A 20,132-nucleotide genomic window follows, 5' to 3' on the forward strand; every position below is an offset into this window, starting at 1 on the left:
TATTGCAAACTATTCACATGATCTCAGATGCTCCTTCTTTCTCTCACCCTTCTCTATTCTTTGCTTACTGGCTATGTATGTGTCTTAATTACACGTCTTCTCTTCAGATGAGAAAGAGTTGGAGGAGGACGAAGGACCCACTCAGGAAGTAGAGAGTGAGACCCAATCAGAGGAGCAGCAGCAGGAGGAGGAGGCCGAGGATCAGGGAGAAGAAGTGGTTCGGGAAGAGGCAGAGCAGAGTCACAGCGCCTCCTGTGAGACAGAATCTCAGCCGTCATAGTCGCAGAGTCCAGATGAGGACCAGTGACGTCTGATCACTCTGTCCAAACAAAAGGTGTTTGTACTGGCCATGATAGAAGGTGGCATTTTAAAGCAATGTAGGTAGACCAGGATTGTCAGCAACAATAGTGTAATCATATCTTCCCCGCAACCAAAAACCTCACCAGTCTCACTTTTGTTTAGGTTTGCAGATTTTAGTATCCATCTTTATTATTGTTTTTCTTTTTGTTCTAAATTTGACATTTTTCAAGCGAGCATCACACCAAGACAAAGCACGTAGAGGAGATTATGTCGATGATGTACTGATGAGATGATGTGCGTTCTTGAAGAAAACATAATGCAGGATGAGTATCTAAATTATTATTTTCATCACATTTAAGAGTGAAATTGTCCAGTGATGTTGCTTAAAACGATGCCAACATACCATGGCCTTAACAGTTTGATTGGTTGACTGGGAACGTGCAGGAAGTTTGATGATTGTAGTTTTTTTAGTAGTTGGCTGCTGCTGGTGCTCGGCGCGCGGAGACTGACGATGGTTTTTCAGTATTCTGTTCTGTTAGGGTTCATTTAGGTTTGACGTGCTGCTTTATGCTGTGTGAGTTGATGGCAAGACACCGAAAGAGTTGAGATTTTAGATAGAACTGCTGGTTTATAAATGGTTTGTCCTCAGATGCTGCAAAAACATACTTCAATCTAAATTCCCTCAGTGACCAAACTCAGAAAATTCAATTCTAATTTTTTTTTTGGGATAGCGCATAAACGTTTCTCACTTAAGGTCTGAGACAGCATTAAATTTATTACAGTGCATCTTAAGACAAACCTGTTGTGAATCGGGACATATGTATGTTTACAATATTTATGAGAATGCCATGAAGTTTCAAGGTACTGCTGTGGCTTTCTTCATCTCCTGTTTTTAATCCTTCACACAACTTCTTTGACCTTTTATCAGCTTGTCCCTGACAAGCAGTATTTGGGATATGAGAGGTTATCCAGAAAACAACAGTTTGTGCATTTCAACAAAGCTAATGTTTTCCTCGTTAGCTGCACTCAGATCTGCCAAGAGCAAAGCTTCTGACGTTGGCCAAATCAGAGAAACAGAGCAGTGTGTGTATCAAGGCTTCATCGTGACATGAACCAGAGAAAGCAGCTGCTGCAAGTCTGTCCACTGACTGTTGTTGACCACTCACGCCTTGTTTCCTCCTCGTTGGTTAGAATAATTAGATGCAGTCTGACTTTTTGTGGGCCGACTTCTGGGAGCAACCACTTGTGACTGTAGTTATCCTGAACACTGTGTGCTGCACTCAGTAACTGAACTCAGATCAGCCATTAGCGGTGCAGCCGAAAATATGTGTTTTGAGGAGAGGCGCGTAGCGATTGTAGCGATTTAAATGTGTGACTCTCTCCACCATTCAGTATAACACTGCAGCTTTGTCTGTGCTCTGCCTGGGTAGAAGCCACACAGGGCCTCATCCGGTCTAGAAAAGTCAGACTTTATGGAAATAATTTGTTATTATTTTTCCGAAAGCAGCTTTTTTTGCACTATGGGAAAACTGAACCTCTACAATTAATTTTGAGTTGTTGATCTTATAAAGAGCTGTCCAATCTAGCCACTTAGTAACCCAATTTATTAGCTTGAGGATAGCATTAGTGTTGGTGAGCATTGCTAACAATGAATAAACTGAACCATAAACACTCGTCAGATGAGGAAAAATAACTGCCATAGATCTCTCCATCCGCTCATTACCAATCTCGGTTCATTATCATTTGCCAAATGCACTGTTGTTTTTTCTGTATTTCCTGACTCCATTTGCACTTAGTCTCTCTTTGTATTTATTTGGCCATATTGGTTTTTAATCTGTTGTTCAGGTATTATTGCTCTGTTTGGTTTTAAGTAATTGGATGCATAATCTGTACATGCCATTATACTGTCACAACTATTTAAAAGTATAGGCCTGAATTGGGCTTAAGTTGCTGCCGATTTGCATTTATGTGCTTGTTTTAATGAGTTTACAGTGTAATCTGCCGTATGTCGAGCTACTGTGGAAGCGTAAAGATTGAGGTTTGTGGTTTATTTGCACCAAGTGTTTTTGATGACAGTTCATTCTGTTATTAAATGGAACCAGAGGAAATTGCTGTGTCTATGCAAATATGTTGCATCACCTGTGTTGTACAGATCTGGTATCACAAACACTTTCATGCTAAGTGGGCAAAATATTCTGGAGGGGTACACAGACTGCACATTGTGTATATTTTAATGTGTTTAGCTTGGATTTTCACACTAATTCTGTGTGTGTCTGATTCGTTGTCTCGTCAAAATCTCACAGCAACCCAGAATCATTTGGCAAATGTTGGCCAGAAGTTTTGGGCTGACCTTCTGATGGTGCACATGGCAGCAAAAGTGCCGTTCAATGAGGAGAGACCATGTAATGAATTTGAAGTTGCCTGACTCTTTGACCTTTTTGACATTGTCCTGTTTTTTTCCTCCCCACTAAAGGCTGAAAATAGTTGCATCATGCGATCTTGACCAGCTCACTAACCTGTGGTTAGCTGGATGGTACCAGTGTTAACAAGCTTTGTGTCACCCTTGATGCCTGCTGGTGATGAAAATATGAAGCTGTCACTTTAATATTTAAAAACTGTCCTCCACAGATCCTCAAGTTGACTCACACTGACACATGTAACACCTATTTCCTTTGTCTCGTACTTTTGTTTTTCTCTGCTAGATTTACCAGTTATGTTTTTGCCAATGCTGGTTGTCATTAAGTGTGTGCATGGCACGCCTAATAAAATTTTTCAACTACAAAGGAAGGCAGAAGTTGTTCTGTTCTGGTTCTTGCATGCGACCCATGTCTCCCTCACAGATTAGTTGAATTCTGGTCTGGGAGGCCAGATGCCACGAGGGTCAGTGAACGCGTGTTTGCTTACTGTGATTTGGGTGAACTTTTGAATTGCTTTATCTAAGCTTGTGCTCACTTGGTATCCACATCATCCACCTGCAACTCATATGGATTATCCCTTGTATCTTGATCAGAAGATTGAAAAAAGTTAATCAGGGAAATATGATTAAGTGTACAATCACAACTAGATTATAGGACAATAAGATGGTTAATGTGAGATTCAATGATTTAATGATATATCAGTGAAGTCCGAGCTTTAGATAACAATACCACTATAATACAATATTAAGAAAGAAAATGGCATAAAGTAAATGATAAATGACTTTTATTTTTCACTCTACACATCTTCACATCTACAAACCTACAAATATATATAAAAAAAACAGTAAATGATCAACAGTTTGACAGCAAAACTTGAATCTAACGTTAAACCATTTTTTGTCATAAGGAATCAAGGCTGCAAAATAAATCAAGTTGCCCTCAGCTTCTTGCTGTGAACACAGGCAGCAGCACCGCACCTGTGATATTTTAAATTTTAAATTTCATGGAATTTTTCACATCTATTGCTCAACAATGTTCCTTTGTTATTACATAGTTTTATTTGAAATGATGTTGGCAAACTCACCAGTAACTCCACCCACCTACAACACACCTGCTGTTTACTGTTTTTACACATTTTCACTGAAAAATACACCAGTCATTTTGAAAGAAGCAGATCAAAAAGATAATATTAAAACTAAGTAACTGACAAACTGTACAACAGAGTTCAGAGGAATTCAGGCGTGTCAGTAACAAAAGCAAACCTTGCCACTAACCCATGCATGTTTGCATAAATCACAACTTTGACCCATCCTGTAAATGAGAAGTTCAGTCAAGTCAAATGAGTGTCAGGCAAAACAAAACAATAAAACTTCCAGGCAGGAAAATATCTTGCCTGCACTCAAAGACCAATGCAGCCCTTCAGCACCCATACATAGTATACCAGCAAAAGATTTAGAATGTCCCAATACATAATTTGTCAAATACAGTATGCCAAAAATACCAGGATATCCTCCTGCACCTGGTCGCATTTTGCAATTTGGCACCTGTTCCAAATTGCATGCAGGATCAAAACTCAAGGCGCAATGTTATGATGAAGCAGTATGTCCCAGTTGTATGGTTATTGCATACAACAGTACCTATTAAAAGAAAAAAGTATGTGACTTGGAACACAGCCCTGAGAGTATTTTGTCAATCAGACTCAGTCGATGGAAGTGGTAATTAAAGTGGATTGCGATACAATTAAATTAGGTCTGTTTAAACAAGCTGAACGCATCTTCTTCCTTTACCTGGAACATCCAAGTTGGGTTTCTCCATAGAGATTAACTAGAGGCTGAAGCCCTCGACTGACCTACAGGAATGGGTTTTTCCATTCACTCAAAAGGTTAATAAAAAGTACACGTATTTCCTAATGATGTAGCATCCATTCTCAGTTAGTCCTCAGCACAGTGTACATGAAATGTCTCTTGACCCAAACCTTAAATCAAGCTGCCAGAAAAGACAAAACAAATCAATTATTACTGTCCTGGTTTTTACACAACAGTAATAAAATACACTCACAGAACCCACCAGAGTGAATTGCAGCAATAAAATACTGTAGAAAAACAACCAAAACAATGGAAAAATTGTTAGTGACAACAATAGATTCAAGTATGACCCATCTAGGTCACAAAACTCACGCCTTTAAGATGCCTGGATCCACCTTTAACTGCAGTCTCCTCAAATACAACTCAGACTGTATCTGTTTGTGGGTGAGAGACAGAGGGAGAAAGACAGCAAACACAACCTGAACGGGTCCACTGACGAGCACTTTTCCGATGCATCTCGAAGTGAGACGTCTATCCCGATAACACAGTCTCCTTATGGGTCAGGCCCCTACAGCATGTTGAGCTCGATGAGTCTCCCAGCAAAGACGGCAACCGTCCCGATGATGCACACAGCCATGAACACACAGAGCAGGATGTGATCCAGAACCATCGCGACGAACTTCCACTCCTCTGCTGCCTGGAATGAGATGAGACAGGGGAGCGAGAAAGTCGTGTTTGAGGATCTCTGACTTTGGACGAACATAACGTGAGTATTTACTAATTAGTGAGTGACACTCTGGTGATGGGTCATTGTGCACTGTCTGTGTTCACCCTGGTAAAGGCAGCGTGGTTGATTTTCGATGAGATTTTGCTAATTCATATTTGAAAATTTGATCTACAGACTCACAAGGGATTTGGCGATGTGGTAAATCACTAATTAATTGAATTGTTTTAGAAACTTGTACAGGTTCATACATTTGTATCCATTATTCATGCAGTTGTTGTCTTACATTGTTGGATTCCTCGTCTGATTTCATGGTCTCAGCGATGTACTTCACCCCTTCAATGGCGCTGCGAACATCAGGGTTTTTAGCAATAGGAGACTGGTAGGTGACACTGGTGGGGGTGGGGTTACCTGTAGCCGAGAGAGCAAGGACAGGTTGCAGTTGTGGGGATACACAAAGAGATATGCCATTAGGATGCGCTGTCTTCCCTAATAATTCTATTATGGCTTGTTTGGTGTATTTTACTTTTTTAATAATAAAGCATGTCAGAAAAGTTTCATGTTATAATTAGTGCTTCTTCACAGCTGGGGTCACATGGCATTATCTGACTGACATAATAATACTGACAATAAAACCTGCATGTTACACTAACATGGCCACAGTATTAAAAAATCTGTCCTTGTCCTTGCCTGAGATGTCAGAGATGTCCATGTCAGTCGGGAACAACCTCTTCTGCCGGATCTCCTGACTGGGACGCTTCATTGTTGAGAAGAACATCATGTTGGGAATGGTTTCGATAAAGACCTAAGAGACAGACACATGCAGGTATCGATTACGTTCCTTTCAAACTGTTTCAATCAGTCACATAACAACAACGATGGCATTTCTTGAATTATCACAGGTAATAAAACACAATATAAACCTTGCGGATCCAGGGGGGCATGGTGTGTGTGCTGGGAGAGCGGTGATGTGTGTTAATGACGATGACAGTGATGATGATGGAGGCGATCACAAACACCATTGTGAAGAGCATGTATTTGCCTATGAGAGGAACAGCGCTGGAGGTGGAGGGAATCAGCTCCACAATAACCAGCAGGAAGACAGTCAGAGACAGCAGGACGGAGATGGAGAGGGTCATCTTTTCACCTACAGAGATGGACACACAAAGACAGACACCATGAGTCTTGATTCCAAACTTCAAACTTCTGCCTATATTGCCAGTTATTTCTGCCATCTGCACAGCACTGACCTGAATTTGCGCTTGACATCCGAAACATTTTATTATTTATTTTACCATTATCGTATGTTGTATTTTAAACTGTACTTAGCCTGTTGACAGATATGGTGACCCCATAGTGTTTGGTCAGGGTCACAAATTTTGAACATGTCTTATAGCAGAAATTGGTGGCCATGGCGCATGGTCTTTCCTACTTTATTTAATTGCCATCCAAGTTTTAGAAAGTTTTTGGACACATTTCAACACACTGCAAAGCCCACTAGGATATACGTACCGGAGTCAGTGGGCAGATAGAAGACGAGTCCGGTGAGAAAAGAGAACAGCATGCAGGGAATGATGACATTGACGATGAAGTAGAGAGGCAGCCGTAGCATCAGGAAATGGTAGGTAATGTCAAGGTATGGTGTGTCAGGACAACAGGTGTAGTAAACCCAGTGTTTCCAGCTCCTGTAGTCCTTTAACACCCATTCACCCGACTCCATGAAGTTACTGAGGTCAGGCCGATCGCTGTCCTAAAAAACACAAGAGTAAGAAATAATGCAGTACAATAGAAAGGGGTAATGGTTAGGGTATTTAGGGTTACATGTTTTAAACTACAGTGTTTAAAAAATATTTTTCAGAGTGTCCAGTCTGTCAGCATGTTTGATAAATGTATGAATCACACTCACTGGGTTGATGACAACCAGCAGTCCATCATATGTCCACGTTCCCAGTTTCATGCTACAGTTCTGCAGGTCAAATGGGAAATGGAGGACAATGATCTCACAGTAACTCTTAAAGATGGCTGGAGGGTTCCACGTTATCATCCCATTGTGCTCCAACAGGACCTTAGTTTCATGGATGATGGCAAAGTCACCATCAGCACTGCCGAGGAGGAGGACAGGGACAGAGGAGAGGAAGAGTGTGACAAGAGCAGCAAGATGTTTGAGCATGTTTAACACAACAGAGAAACTGAACGTGTGTTTACTTGTTGTATAGCACCAGGTCAGGTTTCCATATGTCGGTTGAAGGGACTCTGATCTTCCTGATGCCTCCATATTCATCCGGATTCCAGTTCAGGTTCACGTCTAACCATTGCTGGGATGAGAATTGGTAAACACTGGATCATTTGGCCTACCAATGTACTGATAGAGCACAGTTCAGCAGCCACCATGTCACAAATCCTCCCTGATTTATATTTCAAGCTCTTATTTCATGCTTTTAAATATATAAGAATAATAATGAAGATGCTAAGTATATAAATTCCACACAAAATTTATTGCCTATGTAAGTCTATGATTACTAGTTTATGATAACTCAGTAACTGCATTGTAGGTGTCACAGGTTTATTATGGTAAAAACTTGAACAGTATTCATTTCTGTTGGATGAAGTTACATGAGCAGAAAGTGTATGTTGACTGAAATTTATGAGCAAAGCAGAGCCTTGCTTTAGATCCTAAAATACAGTAACTTTGAAAGACTAGAAGGATATTTCTTGAGAAATATATACCCACTGAAGTTATACATTTGTCACCTATCCACCATTGTCATTGGGGTTTGTACATGAATGGTTAGCATATTCATGAATTCAGCAACCATATTTACCTGTCTGAGGCGGACATTACTGGTCACGATCTGGTTAACTTCATCCTGAGAGATGAAGAAATAGAGAAGTCAGAAGTAAGTACATTTTTTGAGAGATATCACAACACAATACAATTCAAGTGCTCATGAGCACCTTTAAATCTTTTTATGGACTCTCTGTAACGTTACAATTATATTACACCAAAAACCATAAAAAAAGCCCAATTTCCAACAAAATTTTCCCTCCAATTTCTCTTCAAAGTGAGGCGACTGCGCATGCGCAAAATTTAAAGACCAACGGTCGATCAGACGCGGACGTGAGTTTGGCCAAAAAAGCTTTCTACTCCACAAATTTTTAAGGGAAAGACAAAGTTTTCGAAGTCGGACACAGACCGCCTGACCGTTAAAACGTGTCAGCAACGTTATAGGTTTGTTCAAACGTTTGTTTCAGTGTACGTTAGCTAGTGAGTTAATGTTTGGTTTTGCTAGCAGCAGTAGTTCAAGTTTCTGGTCAGCACCGCTAAAACCAGCTTATTCTTGTCTGCTGTCGACAGCTTGTGGTAAAAGCTGGAAACTGCGACCCAAAGAGAGGAGGAGACCGTTTAAATTCATGAAGTTGGAGTAACAAGTGTAATTGAGGGACTTCTCAAGACCAACGGTTAGCCATGGCCATCGTTAAAAACCGTTGAAGCTCCGTAAGGACGCAGAAGGAGAGCTACGAACAGTAAGAGCTATTTTTTTTTATTAACACTATGCTTGTGATTGTGGCCGCCGTGCCACCTCTGCGGCCGGTATGCTTGTGTTTGAGGCCGCCGTGCCATCTCTGCCCCCGAGATGTTTGTGGCCGCCACTTGCTGTGTGTGTTGTGATGGGCTGCTGGTTAACTTTACAGACAATTGAAGCTCCATAAGGACTCAGAAGGAGAGCTACGAACAGTAAGAGCTATTTCTTTTATTAACACTGTGCTTGTGTTTGTGGCCGCCGTGCCCCTTTTGCGGCCGGCATGCTGGTGTTAGTGGCTGCCGTGCCATCTCTGTGGCCGCTGTGCCACCTCTGCGGCCGCCATGCTGGTGTTAGTGGCTGCCGTGCCATCTCTGTGGCCGCTGTGCCACCTCTGCGGCTGGCATGCTTGTGTTTGTGGCCGCTGTGCCATCTCTGTGGCCGCCGTGCCACTTCTGCGGCCGGCATGCTGGTGTGAGTGGCTGCCGTGCCATCTCTGTGGCCGCTGTGCCATCTCTGCCCGAGATGTTTGTGGCCGCTGCTTGTAGTGTGTGCGTTGTGTTGGGCTGCTGGTCAACTTTACAGACAATGGAAGCTCCCTAAGGACGCAGAAAGAGACCTACGAACAGTAAGAGCTATTTTTTTTTATTAACACTATGCTTGTGATTGTGGCCTCCGTGCCACCTCTGCGGCCGGCATGCTGGTGTTCGTGGCTGCCGTGCCATCTCTGCGGCCGCCTTGCCATCTCTGCCGTCAGTATGCTTGTGTTTGAGGCCGCCGTGCCATCTCTGCCCCCGAGATGTTTGTGGCCACCACTTGCTGTGTGTGTGTTGTGATGGCCTGCTGGTTAACTTTACAGACAATTGAAGCTCCATAAGGACGCAGAAGGAGAGCTACGAACAGTAAGAGCTATTTCTTTTATTAACACTGTGCTTGTGTTTGTGGCCGCCGTGCCCCTTTTGCGGCCGGCATGCTGGTGTTAGTGGCTGCCGTGCCATCTCTGTGGCCGCTGTGCCACCTCTGCGGCCGCCATGCTGGTGTTAGTGGCTGCCGTGCCATCTCTGTGGCCGCTGTGCCACCTCTGCGGCTGGCATGCTTGTGTTTGTGGCCGCTGTGCCATCTCTGTGGCCGCCGTGCCACTTCTGCGGCCGGCATGCTGGTGTGAGTGGCTGCCGTGCCATCTCTGTGGCCGCTGTGCCATCTCTGCCCGAGATGTTTGTGGCCGCTGCTTGTAGTGTGTGCGTTGTGTTGGGCTGCTGGTCAACTTTACAGACAATGGAAGCTCCCTAAGGACGCAGAAAGAGACCTACGAACAGTAAGAGCTATTTTTTTTTATTAACACTATGCTTGTGATTGTGGCCTCCGTGCCACCTCTGCGGCCGGCATGCTGGTGTTCGTGGCTGCCGTGCCATCTCTGCGGCCGCCTTGCCATCTCTGCCGTCAGTATGCTTGTGTTTGAGGCCGCCGTGCCATCTCTGCCCCCGAGATGTTTGTGGCCACCACTTGCTGTGTGTGTGTTGTGATGGCCTGCTGGTTAACTTTACAGACAATTGAAGCTCCATAAGGACGCAGAAGGAGAGCTACGAACAGTAAGAGCTATTTCTTTTATTAACACTGTGCTTGTGTTTGAGGCCGCTGTGCCCCCTTTGCGGCCGCTGTGCCATCTCTGTGGCCGCTGTGCCACCTCTGCGGCCGGTATGCTTGTGTTTGTGGCCGCCGTGCCATCTCTGTGGCCGCTGTGCCACCTCTGTCCGGGATGTTTGTGGCTGCTGCTTGTGGTGTGTGCGTTGTGTTGGGCTGCTGGTCAACTTTACAGACAATGGAAGCTCCCTAAGGACGCAGAAGGAGAGCTACGAACAGTAAGAGCTACTTTTTTTTTTCTTAACACCATGCTTATGTTTGTGGCCGCCGTGCCCCTTTTGCGGCCGCTGTGCCACCTCTGTCCCCGACATGTTTGTGTTTGTGCCCGCTTGCTGTGGCCTTGGGTCTGTAGTAGAAGTGGCGCGGCCCTCAAAGACATAGGTGGCTGCCCAGCCTGCTCAATTAAGGCTTAATGTTTAGGTGACACAGACACCTTGTTGCATTTTTGTGCCCATTAATAGGAGTGTGGCTGGATTGAAGTGAGTAATAGCCTTGATGTTTACAGTGAGCCGTAATCGCCCAAATTCCTGGCTGTTTTGCATTATGTCTGCATAATATTCAGTCGTCTGTATGTGACAGATGAATAGAAGTAAATGTTTCTTGAGTGAATCGTAGAAGTGTCGCAGATATGTTGTTATCTCACATTACTTGGCCAGTGCATAAATTTTCATTTCATCTGTATTGTGGCAGTTTTCAGACTTGGTGTGTCTGTATCAGTAACCAAGCACAGTGACATAAGTCGCTCTACATATTCTGATCCACTGGTTGCTGCGACTTTTTTCTGTCATGAATGAGGCTGTTTTGCTTTTGTTTTGATTATGCTGTGCTACTGATTAATGTGATAAACCCTTGTTTGATGTCAAGCATGTTGGCAGCATGGTTTCACGACATGATTGTTGATAACCTGATGAGGCTATGTTACCTGGTCTCAAAAATAACAGCATGGTACATAGAGCCATTTTTACAATCTGTCAAATTGTCTGCTGCTGCATTTAAGTGGATGTCCTTATTGGACCTTGTAATGCAATTAGAACATTTTTAGATGTGAGAAAATTAACAAGGAATATGGTCTTTCTGAATAAATTTGTGCAGTGCACATGTCCCAGGGTGTGAAAATACTATAGTGTTTTTACTGAAGCAGCGATTTTTGCTTGAGGTAGTGGAGTATAATACTTACAAATCTGGCCAAGTGAAACTAGAATTACTGTTGTCAGAGTGTATTCTTACAAAGGACAAGGACAATAAGGGAGATGCTAAGTTATGGGAATGAGTCTTTCATTTCTTTCTTTATGTAAACTGCAGAAGTCGAATCGCATACGGTCTTCATAAATAACACACCTAAGTATTTGGAGGAATCCTGAAAGCCTCAAGTGAAAAGTTTGTGAGGTGAATATGCCACTTTTTTAAATTAGATTTTGCCTTGGCCATGACCAGCTCTATCCCTCTCTCTTACCACACTGATTAGCTGTATCAGCTGCAGTCCCACGGTGACCACTACGGCCTCACTGAAGTGGTTAACGGGGCGGACCACCTTGTTGTAACCGGTAAACAGGTCTTTAACCAGACGAGTCTCATCCACAGAGCAGAATATGGGACCTAGGGTGCACAGACATTAACGCAATTTCAATCAGACATTCAAACTTTATTTTGTTGCACACTCTTTACTTCATGAGTCTAATCTTCTGAACATATTGCACAGGAAGATCAGAGGCCAGTCAGACTGGGTTATCAAGAAGGAGAGTAAAACAGACAGCTGTGTAGTTTGTTGGTGTGGAGGAATGAAATGTAAAACAATTTACTAATGGAAGTAATGTACAGCTTATGCTGGACACAAACTCTGGTTCATACTTTCATAACAAAGTTTATTTTGGGCTCACTTTGGCCGAGGTTGCCAATACCCAGCTGACACCCTTGTCCCCACAAGTGTTTTCACACCAGAACTGAAATCACAGCTGAAGCAGGAGGGAACTGTGATTCACACACCAAACATTTCCCTGTCTTACACCAGCAACCTGAAACCCTTCAGTGTGACTGTGAGAGCCTGTCAGACAGTTTCTAGGAAGAGAGAAAGACGGGAAGGGAGAGGAATTATCAGATGAGAGAAAGGCAGGGACAGACGGATGCAGACAGCAGTCACGTGACTGGCATTCCATAATGGTGAAAAGCCTCCACACTGAATGCCCCGTGAGCTGTCTAAGCGCAGTGATCAAGTCTGTTTCTGTATTACAGGCCTCGGAGCGAACCTAATCTGAGTGCTAAGAGGGTGTTTGGGAAAGCCACCTCCAGGCCAATCCACTTGACATTAAGTCAGGATCAGTTAGAGTTCATAACAGTTAACCTGCATTTAACACCTCTTCATACAGGAGATGTTTCCCGCTAACAGACTTACAGTTTTTTTAAGCCATGCCTTTATGAGCCCATAAATTATGCCATAGCACCATAAAAATGTAGGACAGCCCACTATAGCTTAATCCAGCGTCAACAATTGGTTTCTGATGAGTCAGAGACATAGTTTTGGATACCAAAATATTTAATTAATGAATTTATTCTTTCATTAGTCACAATCAACCTGTCTGCCCCCCACAGACTGTAAGGTGGCATTACATTGACAGCTTCATTAAAACACAAGCATTTATCTCTAGTATAGTGGAACTGTATTGATGGTTATATGACTAAAGTTGGTGTTTTGTGTGGCTGGGATGGTTAGTGCAACAGGGCAGTAACATGATGTCAGACACAATTAAGTTGACTGGGATTTGACCTTTTGTCTCTAGAAAAATATCATCAGGTTATTATGTTTTTACATTACATCATAATCTAAAGATCAGCAGAGTAGTTGGCAGTAGTTGAATCCTCAGTCTACTTTACGAACAATAAAATCAGTGCTTTTTGGATCCAGTGAGGTTTTGAATTCCCATGACCTGATTTTTTTTTTTTTTGTGGCTTGTGTGAATGTGAAATAAATATACTGTACTAGTATATTAAACCTAAATATTAATAGATATTATTAGATGTTTGAGACTCCCGGATAGACATTCTTTACATGAAGATGTTTGGCGTACATCACTGGTGCTGATGATCAGTCAGCATCAGCTGTTAATCTGACCCATCAAGATACTGGTCTGGTTCTAGTAGGGCTGTGATGGTATGGATTTTTTCTTATGGTGAAAAAGCATCATACCCCCCTGATTTGGCGGTCATGTGGTGTTGGCCCAAGGTGGGGTTGGTTAAGTTAGCCTGCTGCTAAATGCTGACATATATGTGCAGTTGTCATTTGAGTTATTTAAAGAACCCAATATGTTATGGTGTCAAAAGTGTTTTTACAGGCCCTTGTATGTATTTTCACTGGCCTGGCAGCCACCTCCCCCACCCATCCATAATTTAATAATTTAAAACATCATAGACTCCACTCCACCATACCCATCAATGATGTAGCATGTTATGCATGGCTGGTCCAGATCTCCATGAGGCCCTTAGTAAAATTCAGCCAGGGGGCCCTCCTACCTGACCCATGAGCCATGTAAACAATTTGTCATTTCCACACAGTCACATCTGACACCCCAGTGCATTGTATGTATGTATGTATGTATGTATGTATGTATGTATGTATGTATTTCACTCATGCTTTTGTCAGGCACACAGTCACAGAGCACAGCCCTGGAAGCTGCTGGCTGGCAAGCAAGCAAGTCACACAGACCAAGAGATGCACTGCCCAGCCAGGTTAGCAGGACGGACAGAGAGAGATGATGATAATTTGACACATGCAAAAGAAATCTCCCATATATTTAATGGACCGTCCCTCCTCCTCCTTGTGGAGCTTCAGTATTGTTTATTGTATTTCATATCTCAAACCATATGCATTTCTGTAACTTTCACCAGCAAACAAAATGACAGTAAAAAAAAAAAAAAAATAGGCAGCGATGACGATAATGAGCTCAACCCTGCGATAGGTATCACATGATTGTGGTATTATCATGCAGTTGTACAGTCCGACCCACATGTAGGCATTATTACTGTAATAGGCTATACTTCGCTCTCAAGTGGACTATTGCATCATCTTTGTTCATGTAATCACAGTTAACACACATAGCTTTGTTTGAATATGACCAAGCAGATCAGTGTAGTGCTGCCTGCCAGGTTGTTACCCGAAGTTACGTCCTTTGCATGTTATTTCTGGAATCTGCTGGCAATCCACACTCAGCCTGAACTGAGCATACTAGTGTCTTGTTTCATTTAGCCAGTAAGAGCGGTGGACACACACACACACACACACACCAGCCACACATAGTTTGTGTTTGGTTCCCGTTCAGGGCTTCTTTTGGCATCTTTCTCAAATGTGTGGAATAGCAGTGTGGTGCTGTTGTTTATGGCGTTGTTGTACATTTCCTTGGCTGTCGGCCATGGTCTGTCTATCTCTGGCTTCCTGCTCCCAGTCTGTTGTCGTGTTAGCACACTTTGATCTGAGCACATGCAAAAATAGAAGGGAGGCGGGACAGAGCAGCCACTTGGAGCTGTCAGTCATTGCCTGCTGAACTCTAATTTCCGCATGAACCACCACTGTAAAATAGTAAACTTAGACTCCTTCCATTTTCTTCCAGCTGCTACCAGAAAGGCAATAAAAGTGTGGACATGGAGTTTATTTAGAGTTGCATTTCAGCCCATGAGGATGTGGTCATGTGCCAGCTATTGACATGACAGGCCGGTAAAATTCTGCTGAGGAAAGTGAATCAGTCTGATTGACAAGGCATTTGTCTAGATTTTGTTTTCTACTCTTTCATTGATATTGCTTATACATCCAAATACATGTAGTATTGATACCAACGAATAAACAGTCATCATTACAGATGAGTCCTGCTCCTCCGGTACGGTATGGTTATTTTAAGCCATTTCTTGAATTTATGTAACAATTACTGTTACCGTGATATACTGTATTAGGTCTGTTAAAGTCATTGTCAGTGAATGAATTAGTTCTTTGACGATGTTCTCGTGTGTTATATGATAGTTAAACATCATTGCAAGGACAAAGCCAAGACATGAGTCCTTGTGTTTTTTTTGTCTTTCTGGCTGACACCAAATTTCTGCAGACATTGAATGCACAATACAAAAAGAACTAAAAGATAAACAGTGAATCAAAAATCAGGTTAAATCAGGTATGCTGTCATCATGATTGCACCGGTGGCAGTGGTTTGAACGTAAAAGCATTTCTTTATGAAGTACTAACAAAAGCAGTTATGACGTGTAAAACACTGAAACTCTATTAAGACTTGATCAAAACTCTGCATTCCTCATGATGCCGTATGTTAGAGAGAGTTCATTCAGTCCATTTAAACACTGTATCCTAAGCTGCATTTCAGCCTTTTCAGAGGTGTTATTAATGTTACGTATGTGTGTAGTATCTTTGTGAAGTTTATATTCTTAGGTTTTGCTTAAGTATACTCAAGTATAATTTAATGGCTAAGTAATCAACACAGAGGACACTGGGAAATTTCCCTGCTCTTCTTCCTTCTGCCTGATCTCATTTACAGTTAATCTTAAATCACATGTTCTCTTTGAGATACTGCCAAAACCCAAATGCTTCATGAGTACATCATTTAATTTCACGTTAAGTAGATGTTTTCAGTAATTGGAGTCATCGTCTCATTTTCTTCTCGCTGCTTACCAGATAAACCAATCATGTTAAGTTGTAATTACTGTCTTCCTTTCAAAGCAGAATCTGTAAAATACGTTGGCACAAGCATTTAATTATTGTGTGTTAATTTGCGGTGATCAGTAGATGAGGATAAGCAGACCATGCATTTCATGGGCAAAACATTTGTTTAAATCATACAGAAAATCATTAAAGAGAAGATTAAGCGTAGAAATATGGGTGAGTTAAGTCTGTAAAGTGCTCCATGTTTTGGGCAGGCGGGGCGTGCCTGGTTGTTTGACTGTCCAGTGCTTGAAAGGTCACATGTTTCATCCCCCCAAAGAGTCAGTGTGTGCATCAACAAGCATGTGTCCTGTCAAAGTGTCCTTGAACAAAGACACTAAACCCATACTTACTCATTGATAAATATAAATCACTCCTGAAGAGGACATCAGCAACAGTAAATGACTCAAATATGAATCCAGCCAAGAATGCTAACAATGCTGAGCTGCTTTTTTTAGGCTACCTGAAGGACAAATGCCAAAGTACTCACATATTCAGAGGTGCTTAACACAGAATTTAACAGGCAGAATTTCATATATTGATTGTAGAAGAATCAGGATTTTTTTTTTTATAACACTCCCCACTCCTTATATTGTTTATAGTTTGGGAGAGGCATCCCTCATATCTCTGCTTATGTTAGGCTGTTGTGGGAATGTTGGTAACCAATACGCAGGTCTGTTTTAAGGTTGCATTGAAGTATTATGACTTGCATAAATGAAGCACTTTGATGTGTCAGGAATTGAATTCACTGGATGATCCAAAACTAGATTCCTGTCTGGTCATTTTATACATAAACTGTTGTGGAGGGGTTTTTACAGAAAATGTCCCGTTTCACTGTATTTATTAACATTGTGAAATAACATTACATGTTCCCTGACAGGATTTTATTCATATTGCTTACCCCTAGTGTGCATTGTAGCTTTTTTTTTTTTTTATTTCTAGGCCGTCTCCTGTTTCTGACTGTGGCCTCTTGACATGCTAGTACAGTCTCTGGAGAGGTCGGTACCTTATCCATAGAGAACATCAATTTGGCGACGTGCGAATGACAGAAGTTGTTGTTTTTAGCTGTACGTCTCTTCCTATGCTATTTTAAATTGTATTTGGAACTGTGTTTAAGTACATTAGGAATAAATACTAATATAATAATAAATAAAGCTGACTGGCTGAAGTTGGTGAGACTTAATTTAGATTTTAAGAAACAACAGGTCAGTCCCCCTTTTAAGACTTTTTTCATGACCTGTGGTCCTACAGCTAGTCTCAAAAACATAAACAAGAAGGTTGAAATATCAAGACCTCCACATGCACACACATGCAGGAAGACTTACCAGCAAATCCACCGAGAATCCATGCCAGCAAGATCTGGACCATAGAAAGCTTCATATCTCCGCCAGAAGTTTCTGAAAACAATTCTGTAACCTACAGCATCCGATTAACGCGTTGTTAACCAGTTAGCAGGTCGCAAGCTAACTTACTAACTGACTTTACTTAGAAGCAGACTTATGCATGAGAGCTGTAGCAGTCACTTCGGAGTTAAAGTGAGTAGTGGGAAGGTGGTTTGGCCAGTAAGTGAGCTCTGGTTTCTCCATTCTGCCTCCCCCCACCCACCAACATCACAGCCTCTCAGCACACTTCAAGGCACAGGAGACAGCTGGCTGTGTGTGTGTGTGCGTGCGTGCATGTTTGCACCTGTGTGTGTGTGTGTGTGTGTGTGAGAGAGAGAGAGAGAGAGAGAGAGATATGAGTATACACAAATCTACACTTTCATCATTTGTCATACATGTGGATGTTTTTCTCGACTCCAGTGTGGCATCTGACATCAGTGAGATGGAGACGCAGAGGACAGTGAGTGGCATAAAGAAAGACAGCAAAGGGGAAAGGAGGAAAGACAAGTAGACGGACAGTGTACGGGACAAGACAGGGAGGGAGACAGGGAGGCAGACAGGAGGACAGCTGAGAGCTGTCACTGATGGAATGAAAAGCCTCTTTGCACATGCTCCCACCCTGTAATACACACACACACACACTCTGTACCCACCACCCTGCCAGCATGCATGCCATGACAGGAAACCCACCAGTGTATGTGTGTGTGTGTGTGTGTGTGTGTGTGTGTGTGTGTGTGTCAGAGTGAACAACTGACCAGTTAAACATCTTACAAAGACAGCAAAGGTTTAAGGTTTGACTGTGTTTTGAAGTGCCATTTTATGTAGTTTTATTTACTTGTTTTTTTTTCCTCAATTATACGATTGCAGGTTGACTATTTGACAGCTTAATTTTCCAGTTCTCTTTTGGCTCTCATGCACATTTGTCATCATTGTTGTTGAAATTTTGTATTGATTGACTGATCAAGAGAAAAATTCAAGCAATCATTAGCAAATTGGTAGTTTTGTCAAGTCAGCGATCCTAGACAAAATTCAGCAAGCTAAATTCAGCAATACTGAAATAATGTTTAATTCTGTCAATAATAACAATGATAAGAAAACTTTGAACAGGACCTGTGACATGTTGGTGACCAGGCTGAGGTTGTTATGTTACCTTTCCTCCACTTGATGGCAGGAAGCAGTTGAGAGAGCTCAGCCTAGAGCATCAAAACAGGAAGACATATTATGACAAACTGGGCCTGTGGGTCAGTTTTGTTGTTAGATTAATAGAGTGAAACCCTTTGGATCCCACACTTATGAACTGCACATGGTAAGCAGCTCAAGCATTTCAAGCATGGGAGCTGTTCTACACTCTTATATTCAAACTGCATTCAAAGCAAACTGGGAGTCTTTCTGTCTTTCTGAAGATTTCTTTGAATTTCTTTCTTCATTTTGAACGTTTTTGTGCTGAGCAGTCCAAAGATTCAGTTGTTTCCCAAATTTCTAGTGATGTGACAAAGCTCATGTCTGCAGTTTTCACTGTGTGGGCAGCCTCACGCTTTACTGCAGAAATACAGCTATATAACCTTTCATTCTTAATGCTTTAGCCTTACACTGACAGAGTTTTCATGACTAATGAACTTGATATGAGTGAACTTCATTTCTCTCACATCCATTTAACTTTTTCTTCTTTTTTTTCTACTTGGCATTAAACTGAAAATACTGTAGTTTTGACTTCAGCTTCTGTTTTTTCTGCTGGTCATACCAGTAACACATTTCTACCATGGGGTGATGTCATGTCTTCTTGGAAATCTTATTTTTTCCTTGTTAGATGTGTTAGCTGTCGACTTTTGCAGTCTTTACTCAAGTTTGCCTTGTGCTGAGAAATGTTTCCATTACTGGACACTGACATTTTATGATGTGTTTGGTTTGTAGTAAGTCACTCAGTTAAAACAATTATTTGGATAAAATGGACACAAACCCGAATAACTCGCTGTCCCCACTAGATGGCAGTACAAGACTGAGGTTCCACAAGACAGGGCACAGGATTTTGACGGCATTATGGGTGAATAGTAGTCAGTTTCTTCACGGTGAGTGTCACCTCACCTGTCACCAATTGCAGATATCTCATGTTTGTCATTTACTGGAGGTAGAGTTCAGAGGTTATTTTGCCTGTATTGTCCGTATTTTCAAAAGTGCTAATCCTACTTGTAAATGAACAGATATAATTTAATATGTGATTGGAGGCTTATTGAAATGTATAGAATTAGAGAATTAGACATCATTGTTGTGCTCTAGTGAATGCAAAACCAAGATTTTCAGTTTGTGGAGAAAGAAGTGTTTGTGAGAGGGAGATTCACTGACTGGCTTTGAGAGGAAGGGTAAGAGCAAAGCATGCACACTTAAAGCAGGTTGAAGAAAACCTCCTTTAAAATGTATTATTTAGCTGTACACCACATACATACAAGGTATGTGTAATTTCAAAGTATCTTAGGTGTTCTTCAGATGAACTGATGCTTTGACTGAGGGGAGACAGGGCAAGGATTAAGGAGATTTGCCACTTTTTGATTGTTTGGTTGTTATTTTGTGCTTTACTGAAATTTTCCTGCACATACTCAGATATTTCTGTTCAAAAATGTGAAAAAGGCCACCAAATGGTTTAAAACATGCTTTTTTC

General features: G+C 41.9%; 2 protein-coding genes across 5 annotated transcripts in view; one reads left to right on the forward strand and one right to left on the reverse strand.

The window, feature by feature from the left end:
- lnpk (lunapark, ER junction formation factor) overlaps window positions 1-1,971 on the forward strand; it is a 51,888-nt gene extending 49,917 nt beyond the window's left edge. For all 4 annotated transcript variants that reach the window (XM_076742330.1, XM_076742332.1, XM_076742329.1 and 1 more), the window contains one exon: window positions 108-1,971. In XM_076742330.1, the coding sequence (XP_076598445.1) occupies window positions 108-280 (173 nt within the window). In that variant the 3' untranslated portion in view covers window positions 281-1,971. The remainder of the gene's footprint in view (window positions 1-107) is intronic.
- A 1,811-nt stretch (window positions 1,972-3,782) lies between these two features.
- On the reverse strand, window positions 3,783-17,612 carry chrna1 (cholinergic receptor, nicotinic, alpha 1 (muscle)). The gene is made up of 10 exons (XM_076743025.1): window positions 17,423-17,612; window positions 11,862-12,004; window positions 8,069-8,113; window positions 7,452-7,561; window positions 7,153-7,348; window positions 6,759-6,996; window positions 6,170-6,393; window positions 5,937-6,051; window positions 5,533-5,657; window positions 3,783-5,219 (listed from the first exon to the last, which is right to left on the reverse strand). The coding sequence occupies exons 1-10, from the start codon at window positions 17,475-17,477 to the stop codon at window positions 5,091-5,093; spliced, it is 1,380 nt and encodes a 459-aa protein (XP_076599140.1). The 5' UTR covers window positions 17,478-17,612; the 3' UTR covers window positions 3,783-5,090.
- Window positions 17,613-20,132: the final 2,520 nt, after the last annotated feature.

The sequence above is a fragment of the Chaetodon auriga genome, chromosome 11, assembly GCF_051107435.1.
Source record: "Chaetodon auriga isolate fChaAug3 chromosome 11, fChaAug3.hap1, whole genome shotgun sequence".
Classification (NCBI taxonomy): Eukaryota; Metazoa; Chordata; class Actinopteri; order Chaetodontiformes; family Chaetodontidae; genus Chaetodon; species Chaetodon auriga.

Excerpts from the sequence above, each read along its gene's own strand:
- chrna1 (XM_076743025.1), bottom strand. The coding sequence starts at position 17,477 with ATGAAGCTTTCTATGGTCCAGATCTTGCTGGCATGGATTCTCGGTGGA. Across the intron at positions 7,349-7,451 it reads GACCTGGTGCTATACAACAA|TGCTGATGGTGACTTTGCCA; the intron begins GTAAACACACGT and ends CCTCCTCGGCAG. Across the intron at positions 6,052-6,169 it reads TGCCCCCCTGGATCCGCAAG|GTCTTTATCGAAACCATTCC; the intron begins GTTTATATTGTG and ends TCTGTCTCTTAG.